At 34.5% G+C, this 11,983-nt stretch overlaps 1 protein-coding gene and 1 pseudogene across 1 annotated transcript; both read left to right on the plus strand.

Moving 5' to 3' along the window:
- The first annotated feature begins 4,102 nt into the window (after nucleotides 1-4,102).
- Nucleotides 4,103-4,663, plus strand: LOC149169143 (F-box/kelch-repeat protein At5g15710-like). Its single transcript, XM_089425095.1, has one exon. The coding sequence runs from the start codon at nucleotides 4,103-4,105 to the stop codon at nucleotides 4,661-4,663; it is 561 nt and encodes a 186-aa protein (XP_089281221.1).
- A 1,573-nt stretch (nucleotides 4,664-6,236) lies between these two features.
- On the plus strand, nucleotides 6,237-7,471 carry LOC149169144 (folate synthesis bifunctional protein, mitochondrial pseudogene; annotated as a pseudogene).
- Nucleotides 7,472-11,983: the final 4,512 nt, after the last annotated feature.

An 11,983-nucleotide genomic window follows, 5' to 3' on the forward strand; every position in this document is an offset into this window, starting at 1 on the left:
TGTGGCATTTGAAAAACTAGTCCTGATTTATTATACATAGAACTTTAACAAAGACTAAATCAATATAAGTTGTATTATAATTATATATGTTTCAAGAAGCTCAACTTTCTAATATTGAATAGCTAGTAACAAAGATTGTTGAATATGGTTGAAAAGTACAAATTCATTGAAGAGATATGAGAACATGTTCAGGGAACTAATGTGGCTACCTCTTATAAGTCAATTCAATATACCATTGATGTGGAACAAAACATAATATTTCCAAATACTAGACTATAGTGAAGCTTAGTCTTGTAGAATGCAATAATATAATGGCAATTGTAGCGGTTAAAAAATAAAGGATACATTCAACTATATACATATCCTTTTAAATAAATAATAATCCTTGTACCAAAGAAACATGGGATATAGAGAATAAGGTATGATTGTGAGTCATGGACAAAATCTTGATAAAAATATCCTTAATATTTAGGTAACCAATTCAACATATGGAGCCAAATATGCCACTAAGTTTAAAAGAAGCCAAGATATTGCTAGATGTGAATGGAAAGGATATATGGAAGTGTTGTTTGAAGTTTTCATGCTTTTGGTTGATAAAAAAAATTAGAAAGGGACAAATACGGTATCAAAGTTTTCACATTTATGTAACTTGGAAATAGGTGTATCGTCTATAATTAACTCCTACTAATAAACAAAGATCCAAGTACCAATGTGTCAATGTTTTATTAGAAAAATGGATTCAAGTAATGATGTTATATCTATGAAATATGAGAAAATCTTAAGGAAATTATACAGAAATTACAAATATATCTAGGGTTAATTTGCCTTTTCCTGCTTTGAATCATTAACAAAATAATGATGCTTGTAGGTAAACAAATAGAGGGACAATATTGCCAAGCCTATCACCAATTCTAGTTAAATCACATCAAAATTTCCTCAATGCATTTGGAAAATAAACATACAAATGTAGAACACTAACTACGATGGTTGAGTTGAGTTATATTCCTTGGACATGTATGTCATTGAATATTGAAAAGGTTTCATGGGGTGGGCATACTTTTTGCATAACCATGGATCTAATTACCTTGTTTAGAACCAATAAATCAACACAAATAAGTAGAACAATAAAAAATTTGTTTGAGTTAGGTTTTATGCCTTGGACCTACATTTCATTAAAGAATTCCAATGTTTCATGCGGGTGGGTGTTGTTATTACATTAGCATGGATCTATGTACCTTTTTCTAGAGCAAAGGTAAGTATATTTGTAGGGCATGGACAAGTACTTGAAGGCTTATATTCTAAAATATGAATCTAGAGTTTGTCATTTGAGGATGAATTTAGAACCTTTAGAGTGCCAAATATTATAGACATATTTTATCTTTCATATGAATCTACAACCAATGTAGAAGCTAGGAAGCATCTATCAAAGCGATCAAAGTTGACCCATGCAAATGAAGAGGAGTAATAATCTAGAGGGAATTCAAGCACATTGGACAAAATTCTTTCTTTATGTGAGGACAATAAACTAATATACCATCCTAATATATTTAAAGGAAAAAACAAATAAATTATGGAGTTTAAGAAATTCAATAGTTATCTAGATAAGTTAGACATGCATTTGACACAATTTGTGAAGATCATAATTGTGAAGAGGAAAATAGAAACATTTGAACTAAGAATAGTTTTAGCTATATGTGTCATCCATATAGTTTTGAAAAAAAATAGTGTAGAGTGGCATACCTATGTGATCCTCTAATAATTTCCCCAGTGAATTGTCATTGAGAGCCACAATTCCACCACTTGTGCGAAAATGTCTCCCTATAACTTTTTATTAAACTCTTTCTTTATTATATTAGAAAGAATCATTCATTTTTATAAAATAATATGTTTTATTATATTAGGGAATTACTAGGCATATCCATGAAAGAAAGCACCATGTGTTATAAGTATAAATTATGAGATATTATGGGTTCTATAGCAAAAACTAAGACTCAAATTATAGAAAAAGTAGTGGATACCATACATACCTGTAAAATTCAGATTTTAACTTCTTTAATTTATTTATTCTTTTTACACAAGTTTAGGTAATTCTTGAAAATGATTCATTTTTCTAAGCCCAACTTCTAATAGCTAGACAATATGGAACAACAAAATCCACAAAGCAATTGTGGAATGGATGTATATGTAACATGTTATAGGAAATGTAAAAACTCACTACTAAGCCTACTTCCACTTGCACACAAAAAAATCCACAAAGCAATTGTGGAATGGATGTATATGTAACATGTTATAGGAAATGTAAAAACTCACTACTAAGTCTACTTCCACTTGCACACAAAAATAACTTAGGAGATGGAAACTAAAAAAATTACAACAATTACAAATTGAAATATTTTTTTAAGAATTACTAGTATATTGACCAAATAAACATATTATCCATGCTAAATCTTAAATATGTCTCTTTTGTGGTTAATAATATCAAATCAACCATTAGGATGAAATGTCTCTATGTCACTAGTGTATAGACATCATATTTGTCTCTCCTCCACCTTCTCTGCCAAAAAAAAGAAAAGAAAAAAGTGTGTAACCCATTTATATAATTACGTTGTAAGGCATTCCCCTCTTAAATCAACTTCGCCAACTACCTTTCTATCATAATCCTGACTGTCAGATCCATTGTTAGATGATTAAATGTTTTTCCACCATTAGATGCTACTAACTGTCAAGTCAACTAAATCTTGATTTGCACTATTATAACCATAGTCCCATTTGCAATTCTTTCAACTCAGTTCAGTAGCTCCACTAGATGCATCTAACCCTAAGCTTGTTAATTACTAGACACCATGAGGAACAACTCGATTGTTCGATGCCAAGCTCTGTGAAAACGCTCTACAAAACCCTAACTCGGCTAGGGTTTCCTCTTGGGTGGCTAGTTCTCGCCTCTTGGCCACGATGTTGCAATGAACCAGTCACTGCGTCTTGCCTATCCATCGCTACTACCAACTTCTACCCGAATAACATCCAGAATATAGTTTCACATGGTATGAGTAAGCCTAATTTTCGTTGATGGGTTAGCAGTCTTTTAGCAATTTACACATTAGGTATCTGAACAGTATTTTTTTGTTTTCTTTAATCTAGCTAATTTTATGTTTCTTGTCCTACCTACGGGTCCTCGGGTTGTTCTGCAATTCAAGGGCTTCTAGCACCGAAGGAGGCACTTGAATCCTTCGGTACATGTAATGTGTTTTGAACCCTTTACGATTCTCCAAAAAGTCCTCTCGTTACCTTCGAATGTATACATAAGTGTTATATTGCTAAGTCCTTCCTTGTGTCCAGTTGCAGTGTTATTTTCATGTTCAACAAACATTTCCGAGGGCACTTCTAGTTATGGCATGCATGTCGATAGAGGGATACCCATGAATCAGGTGCAATTAAGAATGAAGTTCGAAATGGTATGAGTATCTGCGTTAGGAACGTTTTGCCTCTAACACTAGACTAGCTACCCTTATGGGTTAGTCTCTGGCTCCATCAAAATTATTGTTTAAAAATATTTTCTTTGTAATTGTTATATGGGTTGAAGAACCCTCATTTCCATCGCTGAAAGTAATTTGCAGGATCTTCCTTCTGGCACACGCTTAAAGATATCTATGAAATCTCCCTTTACAAAGGATAACATTATGGAATAATGTCACTTCAAAGATACCCAGAGGTAAGCAATGGTGGAATATCGAACACCAGGAGGCCAAACCGCTCCAAAAATTTTCAAATTGGGTTCTGCAAAAGAAACATTGAAAGACGGTAATGGTGCATGGAAAATGTGTTCCAGAATGAGAATAAGAACAGTTCATTCAACTGCAACATGCAACATTAATCTTTGAGAAATTCAATAAAGCATTTGTGGTTGCAAGATTCATTTGGAAGAAAAACCTCAGAATTCAGAAGCAAGGGTTTGGGTAAAGCCATGGATCTGGTAACAAGAGTGAGTGATTGGGTCTCCGAAAATCTAATGTTGTTGTTGTTGGATTGCTCTGAATGAGTACCTTCGGAAACTGAAGATACTGAGAAACATGTAGCATAAAATCAATGCAAAGAAGAGATTCCAATGGAGCCATCTGTATGGAAGAGGTTTCCTAAGGAGATATTGGAGCTGGTCTTGGCTAGATTGCCACTGAAGAGCATCCTGAGATTGAGAACAGTCTGTCACAAGTGGAACATATTTCCATTGAGCAAGAGGTTTGCCAAACTTCATTCCATTTTCCAGCATTTCAGTCCTGGATTTGTTATGTGTGCGAGGAGAAGTTTCATGAGATCAAAGGACTTGGAGAGAAGTGGGTCTAATTTGGGTCACAGGATTGGTATTACTAAGTGGCTTCGTCTGCCCTTCAAGATTGGGTTTAAATTGTCCATTCCACCTGGTTTTATCTGCTTGGAGGCCTCTACTGGTAATTTACTGTGCTTTTCGGAGTTTAAGCAATGGAGAAGTGGTCCTGTCAATTACTATGTGTGTAATCCTGTGACAAGGTGTTGCAAGAGTTTGCCTGAGAGAGTTGAGAAGGGGACAACCCAATTGGAAGGTATGACAATTGATGTAGATTTTGGGCATTATAAGGTTCTGATAGCAGTATTTTTTGGTGGGCAAACATCAAATGATCAGCCCCTATAGAAATTGTTTGTTGATGTGCATGATTCAAGGACTGATCAATGGAAGAGAGCCAAAAAGGTATCTCCTCTCGCCAAGCTCATTCTTAGATCTTTGGCTATGTTTTGCAAGGGTGAGTTCTTTTGGTTGGTTTCAAGCCAAAGTGTGATTGGGTTGCCCATTTTCAATATGGAAAGAGAGGATTGGGTGTCAGGGGAAGGGAGGGGAGACCCTGTGGAGATATGATGGTGATAGGTGTGAGTTGGTGCTTAGGAGCCTAGAAGATCAAGGAAGATTTTTTTCTTTGTTGAATCATACATCAAGCAAGAGATTGTGGGAGTTGATCATGGCTAAGGGTTCATGGACAGAGATTACTTTGCCAACAAAGGAGCCTAGTTTGAAACCTAAAGATTTCATTCTATTCTCCAAGCCTCGAGTTTCAAGAAATGTGTTCTTGTTTGATGTCCTTGATGGTGAATGCAGGCTTTCTACAGATTGTAGTTTTGGGATGTTGGAGCAGCAGGCTCCCATTCCTCTGAATTTGGGGTTGGCTACTATATCCTAGTCATGGCAGGTTAGGAAGTTGGCCTAATCTTTCCCCTACAAGAAATCGTTATGGTAAGCTTCAGCAGCATTTTTACAATATTTTGGTTACCAAATATAAAATAAATGCACAAATCTAAGACAAATATGTTTAATTTGAATGCACAAATGTAAGAAAAATCCATTTAATTTAAGGATAATTAAATTCCAATGGACCTAATAATTACCACTAAACTTTCCCTCGAATCTTCATCGAATGAATATTTCCTTCATATGTTGCTGAGTGTTTTCCTGCCATTCTCTAGGATTCTGTCAAATTGTAAATGGCATTGTTTCCTTAGTTGCTTGAAGCCAGTCAAAGACTTCAATAACCAATCCCATTCTTGTTTATTCTGGTTCACACACCATTGCTATTCTGGTTGAGCTGGTTAATTTTTGTTCTCTGTTTATGTCATGGGCATCTGATTAACACAGGGAGGAATCCAATTTGAGGGGTATTTGGGTTTGACGAAACCCATCTCAATATGAGGCTTGGAGTCAGCCCCCGCTTCTTTTATAGAGGATTCAGACTTGGCTTTGGAGGAATCAGTCTGTGGGGTTCCCAGAATGTTGGTAAGTCTTCTCCCTCATAATAAATTCATTTCTTTCATTAATTTCCCTTCCATGTGATTTTATTTGTTGGGCATTTGTATATTCTATATAAGATAGAAACCACTTCCAAGTTTCATTAATGACCAAATAGTAATATCAAGATAAGTTTCAATAAATTAGAATCTAAGTAATAGAGCCTCTTCCACAGGCAGGCTTATATCAAATTCATTCTCTATGCTCGAGCCTCTTGTGGTAGGGGTGCACACACACTCTCTTTATGTATGTATGCGCTAGACATTAGCAATAAATTTCACATGCTCATTAGGCAGTTGGTCTAAGCTAATGCAAATGGACAAATAAACCATTCATGAATCCTTCATTGAAACAAATGTCTCTGGATCTATCTTTTGCAGCTTTGGGGTAGGTTTCTTCTTCTTGGGATTCCTTTGCATACTCATAAACCTCTGAATCTTGCATTGAAGTTCACTCCTTGGAGGAGGAAGTGGTCATTGCTTTGGGCAGCAATGTTGGAAACAGAGTTGAAAATTTCAATAGAGCTTTGAGCATGATGGGGAAAGCTGGTGTCTGTATTACAAAGCACGCAAACTTATACGAGACCGCACCTGCATATGTAATTGATCAACCTTGCTTCCTTAACTCTGCAATAAGGGCAATCACAAAACTTGGTCTGCATGCCTTGTTGACAGTTCTGAAAGAAATTGAAAAGGGATTAGGCCGGACTGAGGGCATAAGGTATGGGCCTCGACCTATTGATTTGGACATTTTATTCTATGGCAAGCTCAAGGTTTCATCAGATACGCTCAAAATACCCCATCAGAATTTGTGGGAGCGACCCTTTGTTCTTGCTCTGCTTGTAGACCTTCTTGGATTGGTAGCTGACAACGACATTGTTGCCTGTTGGCACGCCTTATCGAGAAGAAATGGCGGCATATTTGAGGCATGGGAGAAAGTTGGAGGGGAAGACCTTATGAGACGAGAGGTAATGAAGAGATTTTTTCCCATTGGAAATGATTTATTAGATTGGTCGAGAAAAACTCATGTCATGGGTGTTTTAAATTTAACAACAGATAGTTTTAGTGATGGAGGACGGTACACGTCTGTAGAGAATGTAGTTGATCAGTTTGGATGGATAATATATGAAGGAGCATATATGATTGGCATTTGAGCATAGTCAACTAGGCCAACAGCATCAAGCATTTCACAGAGGAGGAATTGTCTCATCTTTTGCCAATTTTAGAAGCAATGGTGCAGATTCCTAAAGCTGAAGGTAAAATCCTATCAATAGATACTTTCAATGCTAAAGTTACATCTGAGGTAGTAAGAAATGGATCTCATGTTGTGAACGATATATCTGGAGGTCATTTGTATCCCAACATGTTTTCTACAGTCGCAGATCTCAGTGTCCCTTATATCTTAATACATATGAGGGGGGAACCGTCAACAATGCAAAATGATGAAAATACAACCTATGGGGATGTATGTAAAGAAGTTTATAATGAGTTATGGTTACAGATAAAGAATGCAGAATCGTTTGGTATAACAGACCCTAGTATTGGTTTCTCTAAGACACTTGAGCAGAACTTGGAACTTCTTAGGGGTCTAGTAGTTGTTCGACAAGGATTTGCGGCCAACAATGTGGATACTTCTCATTGGCCTATTTTAATTGGACCCTCTTGAAAAAAAAATGAATTAATAAATTAAAATTTTAAAATTTTAAAAATATAAATTAAAATATTAAAAATAAAAAATAAATAAAATAAAATAAAATTATATATATATAAAGGAAAATTTTGTGGTCGCCCAAATCTGAGTTAATACATAGTTTTTTCATATAATATTGGTGTTGGATTTGACTTAATCCAAATAAAGAAGTATTTTTAATGATTATATTTTCCAAAACCAGTAAATAAATATAAATAATAGATGAATATATCTTTTAATTTAATGATTATATTTTCCAACAATGGCACTCAAAACCACATAGTAAATAAATATACATAATAGAGGAATATATGTTTTTCTTATGAGTATTATGTATTTTGAGTATTGATTGGTCTATATTGGTCAATTTTAATGGACTACTCTTCCTAGAACTCACCATATACATAATGTTCACAGTTAACTCATGGGATATAGATGCAAGTGTCCAATCTATGTATAAAGCATCATTTATAAAGTTGTAATGCAATTTTAAATGTTGAAATACAACCATAATATTTTTCTTTATTTACCTCATCCATTATAATCTACTATTTGTAATTTTTTATTGAAACTTAAAAAACATCTTAGAAGATCAAGAGCCAATCTTTGTTACAAGCATTATACTATCTATAAATTTCAGATAATGTAAATCATTTAGCTTTATCTTCCACCTTTGCATGCAATTTTCCTTATTAATTCTTATTTTCAATGACCATTTACATTTATGCCTTAAGGTGTTTCCTTTGAAACACCTAGTGCAAATGCTAGTTATATCTATACATGTATATAATTATATTAGTAAGATGAAAAGTGACCACCAAACATCCAACCACCTTCTATGACTCATCAATTTTCCCTTTGTTCTTAAGATAGCCCGAAGTTACATGGGAATCACCATTAACTATCTCTCCTTGAGGCATTGGTGAATGTGATTTCAAATAACCACCTCCTTCCCAGTCAATCATATGCATATGTAAACAAGAATATTCATGAAAAATTCAACCTACAAGAATATATGGTTCAAAGATAATTGGGAACGACATAAGAAAGTTAATTTTAAGACCACTATAAGCTACAAAATGCAAGAAGAACAAGAAAAAAAAGGAAAAAAAAAAGTTTGAACAACTAAATAAAATTCATAATGGATCAAGAAAGACATTACATGAGAGACAGTTAGTAGCATTAATTGTCAATTTCAAAGTTAAGCAATGCTAAGCTAATCTTCATATTGAGTTTATTAAGCACATCATGCAACACCACTTTATATTAGTTTTGACATGCGCCATAATCCATTGTTTCATTCAACTTCACATGTGATGGAATCCACAAAGATTTATTACCATCTAATTTGATATGTACATAAATATATATATATATATATATATATATATATATATATATATAAACTTAATGAAAACCTAATTACAAGCCATGTAAAGTTCAATAATTAGATCAACATGTGTCACTTTTGTCTCTACCTTGATCTTCTCTTGGATTTCAGTATGCTTTATTCTCTAATGACAACACCAACCATAAGAAGGAAGAATCCCATATCATTTCCCCTACCCTATATCACTCTAATTTTGCCATGCCCAATTTAATTAATTATAAAACTATGAACATACACATCGTAGTAACAAATAAGTGAAATTAAAATAAAAATAAAAGAAATCATATAATACCAATCAAAAGTATCATAAAATCATTGAATTTTCTAATTATATATGTTATCATGTCAATCATATAACTAATCTGATACTACATTATTTCCTTTCAAGCTTTTTTTTCAAAACATCCAAAAATTTGATGTTGTTGTCTTCTTCTTAATGTTTTTCTTCTCTCGATGGGCTTCTTGTCGGCAACACAAAACATGCCTTAGGGTAGGTAGCTAAGTAGGACCCACATCTAAAATAAAAGAAAAACATGTATAAGTCACCTTGCTCATATTATATGAACATAAAAATATAATTTATTAATGATGAAATGTCCAATTTAGTATATTTAATTATGTATACAATTACTATGATTACTACCTGTTTTAGTAGACATTGTGGTAGGGATGACCTTATGTTGATCACCATCAATAACCTCAATAATATACGCATCATCCATAAAAATATCTTCATGCACATGCAATAACATTTATGATTATTTTATAACCCATAAATCCTAAAAAAGTCTATAGCTAACCATTGAAAATATATGTAACAACCCTTTTTGTTGCACCTTGTGATTGTAAATATCCTATGTAAATTTTGGGGAAAAAAAAAATATTCAAGTGAAAATGAATTGATGGTTAGTTGAAGGGGAGGGACATGGATCCATAGCTCCAAAAAGGGGAAAGTTGTGTAAATTGTTGGTATTTCTGGGGAAATGTCATAAGCAAGGCACATCCATCACATTTAATTCCTTTACCTATCACCCTGACCACAATGTTTCCTATGCTGACATACATTGAAGTTTTGGAGTGAGAAACAAGGTTAGAGGAAAATTCCCATCAATTTTCCCTCCTCAAGGATTAAGGAGAGAATGTATGTCTTGAGAGGAAAAATAAAGATGATGGAACAAACAATATATTCACACAAGAATAAAATACAATCAAAAAGAGAGTGTGTGGATACAAATAGTAGATGCAAGCAAGCTCTCACAATGAACGCAGAAAAAGAAGAACACTTGGAAAGGGGAAAGAGATGAAAATAGTGAAGAAGGCTAAATTGGAGTGAAATATTCCTAAGTTGGTATTTTATGATAGGGAAGTATTCCATGTGACTGGTTTGAAGGCCCTAGATTGTGTGTCTAATCCTAATTGGCTAGTGGGAGGCTCGATGGAGAATTGAATGTCTTAGTGCTTGCTAATTAAGCTAATAACCATTAAGTGTTTGTTGAATAAGCTAATAAACCACTTAGTGCTTGTTGAATGGGTTGTTAAGCAACTTGGCTGATTTTTGTAAGGTTCATAAACCACTTGAAAGGGTAAGTTGAACCACTATGGTGCTTATTGTGAGGTTGTGAAACCACATGGACAGTGGGATACAAGATCCTATAGTTCTTGCTTTAAAAACACAACTATAAACCACCTATATAGTGGATTCATTCTCCTAGAACTAATCAATACCCCATTTGGGCCTTGGGTGAATCCCTATGATTGATTGATTGATATTAGAGAGAGTAAGAGAGTCATTGTGGTGCTCACTTCTAGAGAGTAGTTGATAAACCATCTAGACAGTGGTCTTCATCTCTTGAGTGTATGACTAAGATTTGGTGTGAATTTCCCCTTGAGAAAGAATCCCCTCAGACTCGGGATCCATCCAGGGGTTTTTCAACTGCAAGGGAAATTATAATGTGGTTGGCCTATGGTTGGGTGGAGAGTTTAAGCCCCTACTTCAGTTTCCAACCATATAAATTTATTTAGATAAGTATAAAATTATTCTTATTTGGGTTTTAGGTTGTGATATTTTTGTTATGATGATTAATTATATTGTGATCATGCATATTCATGTGTGGATGATGGAATGTTGTTATTACACATACTACTAGCTATATTAGATATTGTGAATTTAATGACTAGTAGTACCATGGAGTTTCTACCATGTTCATGATTTATCAGTTATTGTTATGGTTGGTGTTGAGTCCCTATAGGGGCATAATTTCATATTCACATCTTATGAATATTGGTGCAAACTTGTAAATATTTTCAATATATTCTTAATTGTTGGCGCTTTAATTACAACTCAAACTATTCACTTTGAATCCAATACATTGAGGAAATGCATAACAAAACACTTAAGAACTGAGTTGCATACTTACTTCACCCAGTTGGAGGCCACCGTATAGGCTTTGGCCCTTTCTTTTGAAAATTTGACGTTCTAGGCAATTGTCCCTATCTTAAAAAAATATTTCATTTTCCTTGTTCCCTTATCTTTACCCTTCCCACAGACTAACATAGAGATCTAGGGTATCTGGGAGTTACAAGGATCGACACTCTTGCCTGTAAGATGGATCACCACATGACCATATTTCTTTATCTTTTAACGAATCATGTCTATGAATTTGAGGTGTGTCGAGAGCACTTACATCTATGCTTGATTGGATGCATCTAGGGGGTCGGATCTCCTTATGGTAGATCCATATATCCAGACGTGTGAAAGGGGAAGATACTAGGTGGGAAGCTACATGGCTAGATGTATCTAGGATTACCTTAATTTTGGTTCCATCCCTGGATCCAGGGTTGGACGAAGGTGAAAAATTAAGAGGAAGCCAGATATGTCATAGGCTAGATCTCCCTTTTTGAAGCATGCCACATCCAAGAGTCTGGTAAAAGAGAGGGGACAGATGTAACATGGTGGTTCCATGCTATATTGACCCCAAACATGAAGTAGATCCATAGATGTAGGCATTTGGTGGTGGAGATGGATGAAAATACATTTGAAGGGACAAATGAGTATTAGCTAGATGTAATGGCAAGGTAGTGAATGACACCATCATGGA

The sequence above is a fragment of the Pinus tabuliformis genome, chromosome 4_2 (assembly GCF_031772625.1).
Source record: "Pinus tabuliformis cultivar Carrire ecotype Pingquan chromosome 4_2, CPIR1, whole genome shotgun sequence".
Lineage (NCBI taxonomy): Eukaryota > Viridiplantae > Streptophyta > Pinopsida > Pinales > Pinaceae > Pinus > Pinus tabuliformis.